The following is a 20,858-nucleotide window of genomic DNA, read 5'->3' on the forward strand; positions in this document are numbered from 1 at the left end:
AACAAAATTAACCATCACAGGGCTTCCCTGGTGGCGCAGTGGTTGAGAGTCCGCCTGCCGATGCAGGGGACACGGGTTCGTGCCCCGGTCTGGGAGGATCCCACATGCCGCGGAGCGGCTGGGCCCGTGAGCCATGGCCGCTGAGCCTGCGCGTCCGGAGCCGTCCTCCGCAACGGGAGAGGCCACAACAGTGAGAGGCCCGCGTAACGCATAAAAAAAAAAAAAAAAAAAAAAAAAATTAACCATCACAGCACCCTTGTCAAAAATCAACTGACCACAAATAGAAGATTTATTTCTAGATTCTCTATTTATTCTCATTAATCTATGGGTCTATCCTTATGCCAGTAGCACAGCGTTTTGATTATTGTAGCTTTGTGGTAAGCTTAAAAATCAAGGTGTGAGTCCTCCAATTTTTGTTTTGTTCAAGATTCTTTTGGTTCTTTGTAGTCTCTTGCAACTCATATGAATTTTAGGATCAGCTTGTCCATTTTGGAAAAAGAAAAATAAAGTTGAAATTTTGATAGGTGTTGCCTTAAATCTATAGATGAATTTGGGGAGTATTGCCATCCTAATATTAAGTCTTCCAATCCATGCATATGGGATGTCTTTCCATTTATCTAGGTCTTCATAAATTTCTTTTAGCTATATTTTATGATTTTCATGAAAGTGTTATACTTCTTTTGTTAAATTTGTTCATGAGTATTATTTTTTGATGCTATTATAAATGGGATTTCCTTAATTTCATTTTTTTTGATTGGTCATTGCTAGCATGTAGAAATAGAATGGATTTTTGTATATTGATCTTGTGTCCTGCAACCTTGCTGAATTCATTTATTCTAATAGCATTTTTGTGAATTCATCAGGATTTTTTCCTATACAAGATCAGGTCATCTGTGAATCTCCAGTACAATGTTGAAAAGAAATTGTGAGAATGGACATTCTTGTCTTATTCTTGATCTCAGGGAGAAAGCATTCATTTTTTTCCCAGTAAGTATGATATTAGCTGTGGGTTTTTCATAGATGGCTTTTATCAGGTTGAGGAAGTTTTCTTCTATTCTTATTTTGTTGAGTGTTTTGTTGGGTTTTTTTAAATCACGAAAGGGTGTTGGATTCTGTCAAACACTTTTTCTGCATCAACTGAGATGATCATGTGATCTTTGTACTTTATTAGTATATTACATTGATTGATTTTCTTATATACTAACCTGGCATTCCTGGGATAAATTCCACTTGGTCATGATATATAATCCTTTTTATACTTTTTATATGTTGCTGGATTCAATTTTCTATGATTTTGTTGAGAATTTTTGCATCAATATTTATACTGGTATGTCGTTTTCTTTTTTTTAATTTATTTATTTTATTTGTTTTTGGCTGCATTGGGTCTTCGTTGCTGTGCGTGGGCTTTCTCTAGTTGCAGTGAGTGGGGGCTACTCTTCGTTGCGGTGTGTGGGCTTCTCATTGCGGTGGCTTCTTGTTGCGGAGCACATGCTCTAGGCACACGGGCTTCAGTAGTTGTGGCTCGCGGGCTCTGGAGCGCAGCCTCAGTAGTTGTGGCGCACAGGCTTAGTTGCTCCGTGGCATGTGGGATCTTCCCGGACCAGGGCTCGAACCTGCGCCCCCTGCATTGGCAGGTGGGTTCTTAACCACTGCGCCACCAGGGAAGCCTGGTACATAGTTTTTCTGAGTTATTTTTCTTTGGTTTTAGTATCAGGTTAACACTGGCCTCATAAAATAAGTGTTCACTCTGCTCCTAATTTTTGGAAGAGTTTGAGAAAGATTGGTGCTAACTCTTCTTGGAATGTTTGGTAGAACATTCATTTACAGTGAGGACATCTAGTCCTGGAATTTTGTGAGAAGTCTCTTTAATTATTAGTTCTATTCAGATCTTTGTTACAGGTCTATTCAGATTTCTATTTCTTGAATTCACTTTCGAAATTGTGATTTTCTAGGAATTTTCCCATTTCATCTAGGTTATCTAATTTGTTAGCATACAATTGTTCATAGCATTCCTTTATAATTCTTTTTATTTCTGAAAGTTTGATAGTGATGTCCTCTTTTATTTCTGATTTTAGTAATTTGAGTCTTCTTTTTTCTTGGTCACTCTAGCCCAAAATTTGTCAATTTTTTTTGATGTATTCAAAGAAACAACTTTTTTTTTCTGTATTGTTTTTCTATTTCCTACTTCATTTATTTCCTTTTCTTGTTTATTATTTCTTCTGCTTGCTTTAGGTTTTGTTTGCCCCTTTTCTAGTTTCTAAGAAACTAGATTAGATTATTGATTTGAGGTCTGTCCTTTTTAATGAAGATGCTTACAACTCTGAATTTCCCTATGGGAACTGCTTTCACTACATCCCATAAGTTTTGGTATCTTATGTTTTCATTTTCATTCATCTCAGTATTTCCTAATTTCTCTTGTGACTTCTCCAAGCCATTTGTTATTTAGGAGGGTGATGATTAATTTCCACTTATTTGTGAATTTCCTTTTGTTCTTGAATTCTAATTTCATTTTACTATGGATGGAGAACATATTTCATATGATTCCAATCCTTTTAAACATACTGAGACTTGTTTTATGGTCTAACATAAGATCTATCCTGGAGAATGTTCCCTATGCACTTGAGAAGAATGTATATTCTGCTGTCGTTCAATGGAGTGTCTTACAGATAGATATGTTAGGTCTTCTATTTCCTGTCAATCTTCTGCCTAGTGGTCCTATCCATTATTGAAAGTGGAAATTGAAGTCTCCAACTATTTTGTTGAATTTCTCCCTTCAGTTCTGTCAAGTTTTACTTCACGTATTTTGGGGCTCTGTTGATAGGTACATGTGTTTATAATTGTTAAGTCTTCCTGATTGATTGACCCTTTTATCATAATAAAATGTCCTCCTTTGTCTCTGACAATTTTTTCTTAAAATTTATTTTGTCTGACATTAATATAGTCATTTCAGCTCTCTTTTGGATACTGTTTGTGTGTATATCTTTTTCCATTCTCTTATTTTCAACCTATTTGTGTTCTAAGGAAAAACATTAAACTTAAAAACTAAACTGTGGTTTTTAAATCCACTTACCACATTAAATGAAAATAATCAACATCAAAATAATAAAAGATATTCTTCCTTCCCCCATCTCTTAACCAGTCCTGATTTAACCCATAAGGATTTATTCCACAGGAGTCTTACTTACCTTCTAAAGGTTCACAAATCTATTTAATGTCTAGCCAGCAGGGAAAGGAAATTCCTAAGCGAGGAACACTGCTCAGAAAGTGCTGTACCATGTCTTCAAATCCCTGAGACTCAACTCGGAAAACTGGAAGCACGGAAAGCCCTATAAGGTAACTGATTTTCACTTGGTGACGAGTCACTTCCTAAATCTAAATGAAAAAGGTATTCAGGACACCTATGTTTAGCTAGTTGGTTATTTTATTCTCTAGGAAAGCACAGTCCAATAAAAACATAATGTGAACTACAAATGCAAATCACATACGTAAGTTTTAAAGTTTCTAGTAGCCATATATTAAAAAGAAAAAATAGTCAAATTTATTAATATAGTTAATAATTATAGCTTATTAGTAAATATATTTTATTTAACCTAATATAATATCATTTCTACATGTGACCAATATAAAATTATGATTCTTAATTTCCTACTGTCTTTGAAATTTACACTTAAAGCACACCTTAATGCAAACTAGCCACATTTCAAATGATCAATAGCCATAATGGCTAGTGGCTACCACATTGGACAGTGCAACTGTAGTATTTAAAGCTGAAAATGGTCTTGAAATCCTCTGTGCTGATCAAGTCAAACCTAAAAATTTTTTCTTAACCGCAATTATTATGCATTGCTTATATAATACAAGTATAAAAACGTAATAAACAGGTAGATGTGCAATCAGCATTAAATTTACAAATTTTGGAGGTTCCAATCTGCATTAGTAATGACAGCTAACATTTATTAAGCGTTTGCTCTATGCCAGGCACTATGCCAGGTACTTTAAAACATGGTGAAAGGTACTCCTGTTATCTCTATTTCATAGAAGATGAAACTGGGGCTAAGAAAAGTTAATTAACTTAGGCAAGATCAAGCAGCATGTACATTGTGAAGCCATTATTTGAACTCTCATGCTGGCTGGCTCTGGAGCCTGTGCCCTGGCCTCCAAATTCTACTGCCTCCCTAAAATGAATCCAACCACCCGCAGACATGCGGTGAATTTCGTATGTAAAACTATGAGAGAGAGAGCAAAAGAAACCGAGGCCAAATTTCCCCTGCCTGTGTTCCATTCAGCAATTTGCTGAGGGCCTATTGTGTGCAGTGCCCTTGGGAATAAGTTTCAACTCACCCCTGGCTGGCATGCTCTGACTGAAACTCACTGCTCCAGAGAGGGGCTTGAACATTTTGATAAAAAGCAGCTGAAGAAATGTGAACTGTTCAGCTTTTTCATTTTCAGTAAACAACTTTTCAACAGTTCGCATCTTTTTTGCTGGCTCTTGTCTAGGCAACTGATAACATCAGTACTGGAAAGAGAAATCTTCTTTATCAGTCCAGTGTCTATTAACTATTCTTTAATCCATCCACATACTATTTTATTCTGCATAATTGAAAGACTAATAGAAAATATACATATATATTTTATACACACACAACTGTGATTACACATTTATATCACATGTAGCTTTAAGAGTAATTACTTATTTAAGGTCTATTTGTTATTTAGCACCCAAATCCATCTAACTAATAACAGCTGGCAATTACCGAGTAACTACTATGCAGACACCATGCTACGTGCATTTACAAATACTATCCTAACTTTTACAGCACTCCTATGAAGAAGTATTATTCCCATTTTACAGATGAGGAAACAAAGCCAACCTTTTTTCTTTGTACCATGTTAACTATTAATACAAACATCTGTAAATAACACCATCACCTTAAATCTGTGTACAGTTACAGATTATAATACTTTCATTTATACCATGTAAACTGACCCTCATAGTAAGTAGTGATACAGAAAGTACATGTGCTCACAACTACCAGGACAAGTAACTGTAGTTCTTTGGAGTCCTGGAGCAACTTTAAAAAAATTAGAGTGTTCATTTGGGAGAATCTTTATTTACATTCAGCACCCAATAAACCAGAAATGACAGGCAAGACCAAATTCTACCACAGCTGAGAGAAGCTTTCACAGAAGTTTTATAGGCCTGATTTCTCCAGCCTCCTCCCATTTCTAGAACATGCCCATCAACATGGAAGCCCATAAAGCCAAGAGCAGTAGCCAGAGAGGATTCTGATGCTCTCTCATTAAGGAGTCTTGCCTCCTGTAGTATTATATCATGATCAGACAGACAGTGCAGTGCCTTGTAACAAACTTCAAATATCCTAAACTACCTAGATTTCAGGTCCCAGTTGAGAGAAACTTGCAGTTTTCCATTTTTCCAACCTCACCCTTTTGTACAGGGAGTTGTAACCTAGCAAATATACCTCCAGAACTTAATAGAGGTCTCATAAGCTAAAGAGAAAGGCATCAAGAGCTGGCTGTCTTCCCAGTTAATCCGCCCAAAGCAAAGGCAGCTAATCGGGAGTGAGCAGGATTAAAAAGTTTCCTGCGCCTCCATTTCATTTCCAATTATAATTTGATGTTAGAACTTTTGTGACTAGTAATATCATACCTTAACAACCATTATTATTCCATCTTATAGATGAGAAATGGAGCTTTAAAGACATTAAGTGCCTACTCAAGTTCACATAACTAGTAAGAGACTAAAGACCCAGATCCATTCAACCCAAGTTCAAGGTTCTTTACCTTATACCATCTAATCTCCTTTGGAAATAAATGTCTATTCTTGTGAACTGCCTTTATACAATATCTGAGCTATTTTCTTTTGGGAAGAGAACACTCATAAAACAAACAGGACTCTCTCCATGGGAAATCAGTTTCAAGTGCAATAAATTGCGAGAAGGCTGAGCATTACAGACTCTCCAAAAATGGCAGGCAGGCCTGCTGCTGAAAGGACAGTTCCCACCTAATAGGTTTTCTGGATACCAAAACTGGTCTCAATTGTCAGGATGTCTGTTATCCACCCCAAGTTTATAGGAATTTCTCCCATTAGGGAATCTCTTTATTCGTTACCCTTAAAAATCTCCTCCTTCCCTTTTGATTAGATGCTTACAATATTAAAATAAGGATGGGCTGTCACTGCATATTCTAGCAGTTGATGTCACCACTAATACTAACTTGTTTTGTCTCTAGCCTGAAATAATTTTATGCTTTTTTGCCTCATCAAAAAACAAGCTTCCTATTTAGACAAATCCATAGAATTATGTCAGAATTTCTATTATTTAAGAATTATTTAACAAATATATGTAATCTACACAGTCATTGCCTATAAAAACACATATTACAACAGGTGTTAGATCAGGCCATCCTCTGAGCAAGTCTGTAGGCAACTCATCTTACTTCACTGGTAACTAGTCACTAAAATGGTTGTTTTAGTATGTAATCCCCCAAATCTTAATAACCTTGGGTGAGTTAATAAAGCCTCCTCAAACTCCAGACATGCCCACTGCAAAAAAACAAAACAAACAAAAAAACCAAAATCTACCCCAAATTAATGTACATAATGGTCTGTCTTTGAAGAAATGTATTATAAGAATGACAAATTGTCACATCTAAGAAACATCAAATCTACAAAGCTAGGTCGGCAGACCTCTTATAGAGAACCCTATCACTGTCACAGATAAAACTTTCTAAGGGAGCTTTTTCCACGAATCACTTAGAATCCTTTACAATATCGTGGCTGGCAATCACAGTTTCATGTGGATCCCAAGCCTCAGCCCAGGGATTCTGGACACAGTGGCCTGGATTCTAACGTACAGGCAAGGTTTATCATTCATTCAAAAGCAAACGTTTTAAGTGGACCTTCAAAGACCAGAACCTCAACAGAATAGTCAACAGGAAATTAAATTCCCTAAGTCAAATACTATGAGGGGCCAGAAGTGTAGTAGTCTCTATCGCACTCAGAGCGGAAACGTCTCACTAGAAACTGTCTTTTTGAGGCAGAAATGAATTGGGTTATTTTCTCCACCGTCAACCTTAACCCAATGCATTGGACATAGTAGGGGCTCAAGAGAAGTGCCCTTTGATTGGAACACTACTGCTCTCTCAGCCTTTGGCAGCTCCAGAAAAGGCAGATTGGGGTATTATCTATGCATTAGTCTACTTCAGTTGAAACGAGGTCTCTGAGCCCCTAAGGACGGATGTGAATCAAACATTTATTGAGAAATCAACCCTACAAGCCTGTGTTTCTTTAAGAAAGGCGGGGGGGTCTTAACTTTTCTCTATCATTGAAAGAATGGGACCCCAAAACAAGGAATTCAAAGGAATAGTCTAGGATCCTGGGGTGGGAAGAGGGGGAGGCAAGTGTGCTACGTGGCCGCTGAGGACGACAGCGGGCTGGGAGTGGGTAGGCCTGGCGGGGGGGCCTGGGCCTGAGTAACCCCTCTTCCGGGTAAGGCCAGGGCGTGAGTCACTGGTGAGCCTGGTGGGAGGAAGGGGCGGCCTGAGGCATAGCCCTTGGGGAGGTCGGAGGGTCTGACTGATGAAGGGATCTCTGGAGCTGGGGGTGGAATTAAAGTAGGAAGTGGATTTTGAAATCCACTCTGAGGTGGGGGGGTCTAGGGCTCCAGGGGCCGGGGGACTGGGGCTGGGGGCGCTCCTCGGGTCGCAGGGAGGGGCTGCCGGGCAGCAGCGGAGGAGACCTGCCAGCCCGCGGCGCCGAAATCTCCCGCGCTCCGGAGCTGGCCCCTCCTCCCCAGCCGGGCCTCACGCCCCTCACCGCCGCCAGGCCCGCCAGCCGGCTCCTCCCGCTTTCCCCGCGACGCAAGCCGCGGCCACACGAGCCACCACGTCCCCGCCCCGCCACCGCCCGCGCCAAGCCGGGCGGTCGGTCGCGCCCAGCCAGTGACGGCACTGCAGGGTGCGTGGCCAATCGGCTCGGCCCCCGAGCAGACGGTCTCGGCTCCGCCCCTCGCACCCAGGGCCAATGGGGCACCGGCGCTGGCGGTCCCGGCGGGGTGAGGGGTCGCGAGGCCCCGCCCCGTCCTCCCCTTTCCCCTTTGCCCCGCCCTTTCCCGCCCGGCCCCCCAGCCCCGTGTAGCTGCTGGTGCCGGTCTTCGCGCTGGGCCCGCCCCCGCCCCTCCCGCCGGCCTGCCAGCGCGCCTCACGGCTCCTGTCTCCCCTCCCTCCTTCTCTCTCTCACGCCTAGCGCAATGGCGGCCGCCGCGGCAGAGCAGCAACAGTTCTACCTGCTCCTGGGAAACCTGCTCAGCCCCGACAATGTGGTCCGGAAACAGGCAGAGGTAACCGAGCTCGCCCCCCCCGGCCCCCGACTCCGCGCCCCGGCCGGCGCGCCGATCCTTCCTGCGACGCCGCCCGCTGGGCCTTGGCCGCTCAGCCGCGGCGGCGCAGGCCGGGCCGGGCGGGCGGCGGCCGCGCAGCCCACGTGTGAGTCGGCCGTCGGCTCCCAGCGGTGCCCCCCGGGCCCTTCCGGCCCTTGCAGCCGCGGCGCCAGTTGCCTCCCCGTCGCCGCTCGCGCACACGTGCGGCCGCTGCTGACAAGCTGCCCCCGCCCAGATGGGGAAGCCGGGCGGCGGGGTGGGGTGTGGGGTGTGGGGCGGGCCCCGGGGCTCCCTTCGCCCCTTTCCCGCTTTATCCCTCTGGGCGCCTCCCCCGGCCTTCCAACTGTGGTCCCACCCTGCCCAGCGCTGTGGTCCCCCAAACCCTGGCTGCTCCCTGACCCGTCACCCCTGCTTCTCTCCTGCCCCTCACTCTTCACACACTGTCTGCCCCTCGCTTCCCCATCCCTTCCTATTGAAATGTGCCTTGCCTTCTCGCCTTCTTTCCACCTGTTTACATTTAGTCCTCTTTCTCGTTCTGGTTCCTAACATCAGAAGCCGGATTTCCCTCCCCCCTCCGCCCCCAGTTTTGTGAAGTTGCCGTTAGGATTTCTTTCTAAGCAGCTTGCACCGTTAGTTTGCCCATCCTTCGGATACATTCTCTTTGATCTCTAGAGATTTGTGGTCTCATAAATGGGATGTTCTGGGACTTCCGTTGTCTAACTGGGCCAACGCCATATATTTAAGCGTTTAATTTCACTAAATCTAGCCTGAATCTCTCTCTTTTTTTTTTTTAACAACCTCTGGCTCCTGACCTCCAAAATGTGGAGCTGTAGATAAAGTTTCAAGAGACAGTATTTCAAATGTCTCTGCAAGTTCATTTACCAGGTAGCTGTAAGGCACACTTGGTTCTGCAGAAGACTGTTGTTATACTAAGCCCTGAGATGCGATTTGAGACACTTCAGGGGAAGGGCAGAAATTTTCCAGTTCCTGTAAAGTGCGTTATCAGACCCTATCCTCAAAGTTGATTATATATGGAGTTCTTTGCAACCACGTGACTGAAGATTTTTTATAAGAGTCAGTGAAGGATGTTCAGCCAGATATTCTTACGGATCAAAAATTTATTTGGTGCATAGGTAATGAAATTGGGGGGCAAATCCTCTTCTAGATTCACGAGTTTTTATAGTTATTTTTTAAATCACAACATCATTCTTTAAATAGATGGAGGGTCTGCTGCTTATACTTAGTGGTTTTATGACCCGTGAAGTAAATACACTGGAAGTTCAGTTCTGAATGAAAAGCACTTTAAACAACTATTAACTTTATCCTAATGACTTTCAATTCATTTCTTATACACATTCAGGGTAAAAGTTCAAACTGCAAATAGTTTGGGTGTTTTTTTGGCTTCGCAGCGCGGCTTGTGGGATCTTAGTTCCCCAGCCAGGGATTGAACCCTGGCCATGGCAGTGAAAGTGCTGAGCCCTAACCACTGGACTGCCGGGGAGTTCCCTGCAAATAGTTTTTTTATGCCATTCCCCAAAGGTAACCACTTTTAAGTGTCTTGTGAATCTCCCTTGCAAATATCCTTATAGGCGTATATGTATACGTTGATTTTTTTTTTTACATGAATGGGCTTATAGTACGCGTCCTGTTGTACAGACTTGGAATTTTCACTCAGTATATTTCACATTGCCACATAAGAGGGTTTTTTTTTAAAGCAGCAATGGATGCTCAACCAACCACCTATGAATGGATGTTGAGGTTTCCATTGTCCTCGTAAAAATAATTCTGTACATTGGAGTACATGTATATTATCTTTTCAGACTTTAACAGGTTTATTTGTAGAATATTTAAAAGTTGTATTTGTCCTTACCTTAGAAGTGATGTGCATTTTTAGTTGCATCAGCTTGCACTGCTATCAGAGGGATGTGATGAGCCTATAAAAACATTTTAATGCTTTCTGCTAACTCTAGAGGTAATTTTTCACCAAAATAAGTTCTTAATCCCAACCCATAATAGAAATTTCCATGTGTTACAAAGCAGAACAGCATTGTAATTAGTAAGCTAGTTTAATTCTCCCTCTTCCCTCCAGTTGCTTAAGTCTCTATTGTCAAGCCTAGTGGGGAATCTCTCTTCTATTGAACTAAATACCAATGTCTGGTTTAGCTTGAATTCCGGTTGGTGCCTGTTGAAAATCTTTTATCACTCCCATCAATTTGGGGATGGTTAGCAGCATTCAGCACATTTTCTCATAAAGAACAATTGAAAATAAGTACTGTTATTCTTAGTCTTTTTATTCTGAGTGAAAACATTAAGTTACTATAATTTTACTTTCATTGTATATCCTGGGACTGTATTAATATGTAAACTAAGTACTATAATATAGAATTTTCTTAATTTGACAGAAAAAAAGGTAAATGTTTGAGGGGAAGCTCCCTAGCACCATGTAATATAGTACTAATCTGGCCTGTAAATAGAGCTTCTTAGGAAAGCAAAATATTTGAAAAAGAAATGGCCGCACATAACAATACCTTAATACCACATTTTTCCCTTTTTTGCCGTACGAAATGAGCCCTTTATAAGTGATCAAACTAAATAAAATTGAGCATTACAGTCTGATATAGCAAATACAGAATTTTTTCTGAAGTAAAGGATTGGCAAGGGCTCAGTAAATATCTTTGTAATTTACTCAGTCAAAATAAAAATACTTAGTTGACACATAAATACCAAACTGTTGACTAAGGTGACTTGTTTTATATTCAAATATGAAATCAAGTACAGTAAAAGACTTATTGTTATATATTGTTGAAATCACTGAATGGCTTCAAAACTTTAAAAAGTCATAAAACTTTTTCCATTGTATAAACCATTTGGTAGGCTTTATATTTTATTTCTATTAAATCTTAAAGGATTTTTCTCTTTAACTTTACAAAAAAAAAATGGGGCGCCCCTGGTGGCTCAGTGGTTGAGAGTCGGCCTGCCGATGCAGGGGACACGGGTTCGTGCCCCGGTCCGGGAAGATCCCACATGCCGCAGAGCGGCTGGGCCCGTGAGCCATGGCTGCTGAGCCTGCGCGTCCGGAGCCTGTGCTCCGCAACGGGAGAGGCCACAACAGTGAGAGGCCCGCGTACCGCAAAAAAAAAAAAAAAAAAAAAATTTCTGGTATTTGAAGAAATGATTTAAATGCCCGTAAGTCTCAAAAATTTAATAATTAACATGAATACGTTGATAATTGACAGGCATTCCAGAGTTGAATGTCCATGGCATTCATGACGAGACATTTCTATATGACATAAGCTTGAGTAATCACTAATCATATGCATGGATTTTATATTCCCAGTTTTTTCCATTGACTTGTTCCTCATTGATTGTAGTACAGCACTTCATTAGTGAGATTTGAATTGCAAGAGGTCAATGTATTGAAAATTTTACCTGATTTTTGAGGAACCAGGGTGTTTCCTAGGTAAAAGTTGTTTGTCCCATCTTTACATTTCCATATACATGGAGGCTTGCCATAAATATTTATGGAATGAGTGAGATGAGTGCATTTTGGCATTTTTCCTTTCTGGGGCTGGGGGATGAACTGTGCTTTCCATTGTGGGATTGTGTATGGTGGTATCAAACGGAATGAACTTCTATGTGCAATAACACTGGTAGCATTCATTGAACCTGCCTGGGCTAGAGCTAGGAATATTCTTAGAAAAATTCTTTGCATTTGCTGTACTCTAATGTGCCAGGTGCTGGGAATACCATGAGGAAGAGACACCATCTCTGTCTTTGTGGAGCTCAGTCTATTTAGGCTAAGAGAAAGTTGTTCTTTTGACTTAATGGCTGTGTTCTTTTTGCCAGACTTTATCCTTGACTAGTGTCGTGGTGTAAATGTAATACTAGATCTGGATTGCCATGCTGGAACATATCAAATGGGGAGAACCCTCTCTCAGGAGTCAGATGTCATACTAAACTCTCCTTCCATTGACTTTTAATTTGTTGTGGAATAGAGTTTACTATTTGACTTACTTTTTATAACAAGTTTTCTGAGACTGGTATCTTAGTGAAGAGTTTTTTTATCCCCAAAACTTGATTTAGACCACTGGAAATTTAAGTGTTAAACATATATAGCATCTACAGGGCATTAGGGGCGAAGCTAGTACAAGGAATAAAAAGACATTTTTATTATACTGTAAGAGACTTTGTTTAAATGAAAAAAAACTGCTGGTTTTTGAGTTGCTTTGATAAAGATTAAGTGAAAAATCTCAAGGTACATCCATTTTTGCAATCATCTTGTAGGTATCTTTACATAAATTATTATTTCTGGATAAGTAAATTCAGACCATCTTCTCAGCTGTGAAAACTTTTTGTCACAGTTTTCAGCATTATTATGTTCCTGTGTGCTTATGTACTAGAGGGGAACTTGAGGTCATCAGAAGATTTTGAATTGTCCTTTCCCCAAAATGTGTTCTTCCTCAGATTCAGATATGTTTGAGAAGTTTGAAAACTGTATAGCACTGCCTAAATAGAACTGGTTGTTTAGTGGAGTCAGGCCCCAGAGGTGAAACCCAGAGGGAGCATTCAGTGTCAGGGAGATTTTGGGTACAGCTGGCCTCGGAAGAACAGAATTCTTTCTTCTATTTATTGTCTGTGACCTTGAGCAAGTCATTTAACTTCTGAGCCTTTATTTTCTTATCTGTCAGTATCCCAGGGATGCCACAGAGCACTAGGTAAATGGGAGATAGGGGTTCTGAGAAGCACAGTTGTCCCTTCCTTGTCCTCATCACCTCTGTCTAGAGGGAAACTAGGTAGATATAGAGGATGGTAGCAGAGGAGACAAGCTCTTTGAATTTAGACAGCTGAGAAATTAACATGTTATCTACATTATTAACCTTCAAGTGGATAGATGAGAATAGGATATTTACTAAGAGGCTTCTTGGAAAACAATTCCAAGTGTACTTAAAATAATGATTACTTTTCCACCTTAAAAGACTGACATTAGAAATTGTATGCATGCACATGAATCTACACTTGAGTTTACTTTTGTAGACATCATATACTTCGGGCTTATTTTTGTATCCGCTCTATCTACCTTTTAATTGCCGTCAATTTTGTTTTTTACTATTAAACAATTTGCTCTCATTTTACGTTATTATTGGAGAAGGAAAGAAGTGTCCTGAGTCACAAAACCTAGATGTCTAGATTTATTGAAATGATATTAAGTTTCCTGGCCAACTTTCTCCTGACCATATTCATTTGTTTACGTATATAATATGGTTTCGGTATAATCTTTGCTTGAAAGAAAATGTAGCATAAAGAAGTTGAATATTTGCCCTTTCTCTGACTTGCTTCATCTTAGGGTATTTCTCTGGTGGTTGTTAAATAGTAACTTGAACCAATTCTACATCATTTGGTCTAAAAAATGTTGACAAGATAAGCAGTTTCCATGATGTAAGAGGATATTGAGTGAGCACTTCACAGCATGGTAGCTCAACGCTGGTCAAGTTTTTGGTTCTCTTAGGCCTTGAGTTTTGTTAATCACAGAGGAGCCTAAGGTAAGAAAATGTGCACATACATTAGAAAAATCTAGTTAAGAGACAAAGGTGGAAAGGAACTTGATAAGTAACTTCTTCAGCATCGTCTTTCCTGACTTGTCTGAAGTATGTTCTTTTCACAGGAGAAAACTTTCACACCATACCTAGGTTGTTTGACTCCTCATGCATGGATCTTTCCTGCTCTTCCTTTCAGTTCTATTAATGGTGTACTCAGGACATTTTCTAACATGATATTCTAACCTTTACTGTTTTTCTTTTTCATGTAGGAAACCTATGAGAATATCCCAGGCCAGTCGAAGATCACATTCCTTTTACAAGCTATCAGAAATACAACAGCTGCTGAGGAGGTACTACTTCAATTCTTTGAATGTAACTTTCTTACAAACAGTCGGGTATTAGATAGTCCTCAGAGTGGGTAATGAGAACTGCTGTTTACTGCATACCAGAACTCTGAACTTAATTCTTTGCTAAAAGCTACTTTGGAGTTACAATTTTTTTGAAATACTCTGTATTAAAAATGAGAATTTCTTTTTTTCCATATAAGATGATTACATAAAAATTATTAAATGTAAGTTATTTTTTTGGTAGCTATAAAAATTTTTCTTCCTTGGAACAATTCATTCTAGAGGAGGAAATTGAATTCATTCAGTGTTTTAATGTATTGCCAAATGAAAAAATACTTTTTGTCTTTAAAACTTTTATGCTTATAGCTATTTCTGGGTGGTGAAGAAAACGTGCTACAGATGTGTAAGGACAAAGACACACTTTGTTAGAATCCTTTAAAAATCATGGTTTTCAGCAAATTACTGTACTAAATTCAAATTTATAGTCTGTTACTGCTTCTCTGCATTTAGCTGCTTTTTCTCAAAAGTAATATCCTTGTATATAGTTAATTGAAAATCCTCTCTTATGGAAAAGGCATCAAAATACCCAAGTGTAGAAAACTTACTCCACCTACGAAACATTGCATTAGAATTTGTAAAGTGAGACTTCATTGCTAACAGTCACACTATATGTAAAATGCTTATATTAACATATGATGGAAATGAAGTCACACTAAATCCTATATAATGTTACACCTGCCTTCTTTTAGTCAGTTTAAACTGGCAATTTAGTGTTTTCTGATAACACCTAGAAAACACTATAATAAAGTGCCCTAGTTTTTTTTTAAAACAGGTGACAAAAGGCACTTCTTCACCTTTGTAACATACTGTTTTTCTTTAATTCAAAATAAATGTCAAATATGAGGATAAAAATAGAAGTAACTTAAATCTCTAAAATAGTTGGCTATTTTAATTCTTGAAGATTGATGCAGGTTAGCTGCAAAACAAGTTTTAAAGCCAAGAATATTGTGAAAATTATTGAATTTTATTTCTAAAAGCCTGTTTTGAACCCTATTTAGATCCTGCTTTGACTTAGGAATTAGATGATTATGAACTAGCCTCAGCATCTTCATGATTCAGTGTATGTGTGAGAAGAATTGCACCAATCTTAACCACTGTTTAACCTCTCTGAATCCTTTGTAAAGCATAAATTAAAATTTTTAGAAAGTTTGCTATCAGCCAGAAGTGATTCAAATAAGATTTCTCAGTGAGAAGTAAATGGAGGGGAAAAAATGGCAAATTTTATTTGTATGGTTTAATTCTTTTTGTTGTTGTTGGTCATAGTCTCAAAGTAATTATAGTGATAATGAGTACCTGCAGTCCAGAAAAAAAGAACATGAAAAATCGGGTTTAATATTTTCAATGGTTTATTGACTTTTTATGATAAAATTTTAGAATGGCATTTGTCTCAGCTTTTCTTTTGATACTCTGAATGAATATTATACAGAAAGTGCCAAATTGAAATACATTTTACAAATCTGAAAATGGGATAAGAATATACACATTGATATTAGGGCTTTTTAGATATGGGGAACTTGTGATGTTTGTTTGCATGGATGAAGTATAAAGATAAATGGATTTTTAAAATTAATTTATTTTTGGCTGAGTTGGGTCTTCGTTGCTGTGCACGGGCTTTCTCTAGTTGTGGCGAGCGGGAGCTACTCTTCGTTGTGGTCCGTGGGCTTATTGCAGTGGCTTCTCTTGTTGTGGAGCACAGGCTCTAGGTACATGGACTTCAGTAGTTGTGGCTCACAGGCTCAGTAGTTGTGGCGCACGGGCTTCGTTGGTCCGCGGCATGTGGGATCTTCCTGGACCAGGGCTCGAACACGTGTCCCCTGCATTGGCAGGAGTCTTAACCACTGCACCACCAGGGAAGTCCCAGATAAATGGATTTGATAGCGCTTTATCTAAGAGGCTAATGAAAGGGCGATGATACAGTAAGATTGGCCAGGCTGGGAGCATAAGATTAAGTAGGAAAGGTACTTTATTCACTAGAATGAGAGCCAGATAGGGAAGTAAGAAAAGAGCATTTTATAGGGTTTGTGATTTATATTAAGATTTGTTTTTCTCCAAAGAAAATATTTAAAATAAGAATTAAAGACAGGTTTATCATTGCTGAGATATGTGTTCCTATTCAAGATCTAATATGTTCAAGGCTTTTCCTCAGCTATAAACAAACAGCTTTTGTGTGGCATTTTCTGTACAGTAGACTGATGTGATTAGAAAGATTTTTATGTATTTTACCTATTATTTGTTTTAAAACTCTAACAAAATGCTTTTGAAATGAATTGTAAAACTAGAATAGTAAAGTACATCGATGGCAGAGTGAATGTAGCTTGTTGGAAATTTTTTCTCCAGTAAGACACCAAGTTATTAACAGTGTTACCTATTTATAGGCTAGACAAATGGCTGCCGTTCTCCTAAGACGTCTTTTGTCCTCTGCATTTGACGAAGTCTATCCAACTCTCCCCACTGATGTTCAGACTGCCATCAAGAGTGAGCTACTAATGATTATTCAAATGGAAACACAGTCTAGCATGAGGAAAAAAATTTGTGATATTGCTGCAGAGCTGGCCAGGAATTTGATAGGTATGTGTGCAAATACGTTTATCATTATGTTATTGAAGAAAATGAGTACATATATCTTTTTTTTTTTTTTGCGGTACGCGGGCCTCTCACTGTTGTGGCCTCTCCCGTTGTGGAGCGCAGGCTCCGGACGCGCAGGCTCAGCGGCCATGGCTCACGGGCCCAGCCGCTCCGCGGCATGTGGGATCTTCCCAGACCGGGGCACGAACCCGTGTCCCCTGCATTGACAGGCGGACTCCCAACCACCGCGCCACCAGGGAAGCCCTCCAGGTGGTTTTTTGCTGTTCAAGTTGTGTTTATGAATTAAGCACATATGCTTATTATACTACTATAGTTCATTATTAAATACCCAGAAATATTTTTAGAGGATAAGGTAAATGAAAACACCTAAAAATGCATTTTATCTGCAGCCAGACTCTTTTTGGTCTCACTAAAAACATTAATGATATAATTGGATATGCTGTGTTATTTTTTTTGACAGATTCATACATGTGATTTTAAACTTGGTTCATTTAGGCGGCATTTTTTAAGGTTGAAAAGAGTACCTCACTGAGATAAGGCTAACTGGGAGAATTTTGCTAGTTGTGCTTAGTAAATTATGACACGACTTTTTAATCTCCACTACTAGTAATGCAGATGTTCAATTCAACTTACTGATACAACAAATTCTTAAAAACTAATAGGAAACGTTACGTTTTTATATATTAAGTAAGTTCTAAACCCACAGAAACTTGAATTTTTTTTAACTAACTTGGGAAGTTCTATTTTCAAGTTTTTTAAGTGTGCAGATAGGAATTTTTCTAGATTACATCATTTCTAACTCTAAATCACTTAATAATGGAAGCATTTCCAGAATGTTTCGAAGTGCTCTCTCCATAAATGTTTTTGTCAGCATGCTACTCACTTCAGAAGTTCAGCAAGTGGGGGCGAAATTTTTTTTTTTTTTAATGCGTAGCTCATCTGTATTTTCTATAACTCTGAAGTTCTTTGTGACAATAAAACCAGTGAGTCTCTTAACTGGTACAGTAGATTTTTGTGGTGTTCATTTTTATCACAAAGTATCACAAAAGTCTGTATTTTAAAATCTTGTTAAAACATAAACACATTGATAACATCCTCTAGTGCTTAAAACTGCACAGCGCGAGCACAGCTCTGGGATTCCCATTCCCATCCTCCAGTTTGCAAGTAATAAATATTTTGGTTTTAAGACTTGTTACCAAATATTGGCTTTGCCTGCTTTTTAAACTCTTTAATAACAAATAGTACGTATGAAAGATTCAACCAGTCCAGTAGTCAAAGTGTGCTTCCTTTTCTCCAGATCCCACTCCTGAGAAATAACCACTGCTGATAGTCTGTGCTTATGTAACCCAGATGCACACAATTGCTTTTACTAGATTATAATGCCAGTTTATGGTGGAAGGACTTGATTTTATTGGAATTTTTGTAAAAACATAGAACGGGTGACATTTTCTACAGCCACATATTTTGAATGAGCCTTACGAAATGAAAGGATTCACTCTTGATATTTTGAAGTTTTGATTTACACAGGTTATGCCTGGATTTCTTTCCTTTTAGATGAGGATGGCAACAACCAATGGCCTGAAGGTCTGAAGTTCCTTTTCGATTCAGTCAGCTCTCAAAATGTGGGACTGCGGGAAGCTGCCCTTCATATTTTCTGGTATACACATTGATCTAATTTGGGGGGGAAATTTAATGTTATGAGTGCCCAAAGCACATTTTAATTGATTATTTTAGTCTAGCTTAACTTTTTAGCCTTAAATAATGCCTTTAGATAAGCTTTGTATTTGTGTTGGAAGCAAAATTGAAAAGAACAAAGCTTTTCATTTTCCATTATGATCCTTTTTTGTATACGGGGATTCTCTGCAATTTTATTTCTTTCCTTTGTCTTTTCTGATTCTGAAAAAATTTCTGGGACGGTTTCTTCCTTAGGAGATTGACACAGTACCAGCTGTAGCTTTTAGAAAGCCACTTTAATAATGGCATCTGGAAGAAGAGAAAGAAAATGCTGGTGAATCCCCACTGTCTTCTGGGTCTTCTATGACCAAGCTTTAGAAAAACATATTTTAATAACCTCATTTATAAGTAAATGATCTAAGTTTAGAATTAAATGATTAACTGCATTTTAAAAAGTTTGGCCTACTGTACAGTTCTGCATTTAAAATGTACAGTTGAATTTATAACTTATCAAGATCATATACATTTTTTTAGAGATCTACCTTAAGACTAGATATTACACCATTTTCTATTTTAGTTGTCAAGTGTATCTTTATATCAGTAGTCCAAATTGGAGAATTAAGTAAAAGTATTTAGTTTAATTATTTACCACATTTAAAATAGAGCAGAACTTGGACTGCCTGGATCACCAAGGCTGAGAGTTGATTGTGAGCATGGTCATTACAGTTACCACCTGAACCCTTGTGCTTGCTCTTGTCCCATCCTGCACTTCAGGTCAGCTTCCCCCTGAGACAGAGTGATAAGGATAAAGCAGAGAGCTGGGATGGGTGTGCACCTGGGTCGCCTCTACTCCCAGTCCGATTGATTTCACTGTGTTTGTTTTCTGTTCACCTGACCCCAAAATAGGATTGCTTGGAAAATGGGTAGATGAAGTCCAGCCTTAAGGATTAATGTCAACTTTTAAGTCAGTTAGACACGTAATTAGATGTATAATGTAGTTTTTTTTTTTAATAAATTTATTTTATTTTTGGCTGCGTTTGGTCTTCATTGCTGTGCACGAACTTTCTCTAGTTGCGGCGAGCGGGGGCTACTCTTTGTTGCGGTGCGCGGGCTTCTCATTGCAGTGGCTTCTCTTGTTGCGGAGCATAGGCTCTAGGCAAGCGGGCTTCAGTAGTTGTGGCTCGCAGGCTCTAGAGCACAGGCTCAGTAGTTGTGGCGCACGGGCTTAGTTGCTCCGCGGCATGTGGGATCTTCCCGGACCAGGGCTCGAACCCGTGTCCCCTGCACTGGCAGGTGGATTCTTAACCACTGCGCCACCAGGGAAGCCCCTATAATGTGGTTTTTAAAGGATACCTTGGATCATTTTTTCAGGAACTTTCCTGGAATTTTTGGAAATCAACAGCAGCACTATTTAGACGTCATCAAACGGATGTTAGTTCAGTGTATGCAAGATCAGGAACATCCATCGGTAAATAATTTCAATTCCGTTAATATTAATACCTAATTTAATATAGCACCTAACTTGTGAAAGAAATCTATGTGTTTGGAGATCGTCTTTGCTTTTATACTTTAAAATATAACTACTAGTTTTACTGATAAAGAAAATTTTCATCTTGAGTAAGAAAACTTGAACTTGCATCTATTAAGAATTTCTCATGTTTGGCATTTTTACTCTCTTCATTTTAGATCAGGACATTATCTGCTAGAGCTACCGCTGCATTTATACTTGCAAACGAACATAATGTTGCCCTTTTCAAACATTTTGCAGACTTGTTACCCGGATTCTTACAGGTAAGAAAACAGTTTAGAATAGGTGATAATTATATCCTTAGTGGTTTTCTGTTGCTTACATTCTCATCAGAGTTCTGTAATGCATTCATTTATTCAATAAATATTTGTTGCCTACTATGTGCCAGCTGGGGATACAGCAGTGAACAAAACACGCAAATCTCTGTCCCCATTGAGTTGATATCTTTTGTCTTTGATAGACCTTTGGTCTCGTAGTTTCAGATTTTTTCTATAAGGCAAATGATATGAGCAATTTATGTTTATTATTGAATATGTAATCACATAGGTTATTTCCATTAGAACAACGAAATAACCTATGAAATGTAATGCCCAGTTTTACATAAGGAGAAACTAAGGAGGAGAGGGTAAGAAACTTGCCCACGGTCTCAGTGTTGGTAAGTGGTGAAATCATGCACAATTGCAACCCCAATTGGACTGCAGTCCTTACTGTTAAATACAGGGCTTGTAAC

The 20,858-nt window shown here is 39.3% G+C and overlaps 1 protein-coding gene across 1 annotated transcript in view; it reads left to right on the forward strand.

Annotated features, from left to right (window-relative positions):
• Positions 1–8,157: 8,157 nt before the first annotated feature.
• IPO5 (importin 5) overlaps positions 8,158–20,858 on the forward strand; it is a 40,803-nt gene continuing 28,102 nt past the window's right edge. Inside the window, exons 1-6 of the mRNA XM_032611364.1 lie at positions 8,158–8,357; positions 14,203–14,283; positions 16,716–16,908; positions 18,481–18,583; positions 19,972–20,068; positions 20,287–20,391. Of these exons, the coding sequence (XP_032467255.1) occupies positions 8,268–8,357; positions 14,203–14,283; positions 16,716–16,908; positions 18,481–18,583; positions 19,972–20,068; positions 20,287–20,391 (669 nt within the window). The 5' untranslated portion in view covers positions 8,158–8,267. The remainder of the gene's footprint in view (positions 8,358–14,202; positions 14,284–16,715; positions 16,909–18,480; positions 18,584–19,971; positions 20,069–20,286; positions 20,392–20,858) is intronic.

This window comes from Phocoena sinus, chromosome 18, assembly GCF_008692025.1.
Source record: "Phocoena sinus isolate mPhoSin1 chromosome 18, mPhoSin1.pri, whole genome shotgun sequence".
Classification (NCBI taxonomy): Eukaryota; Metazoa; Chordata; class Mammalia; order Artiodactyla; family Phocoenidae; genus Phocoena; species Phocoena sinus.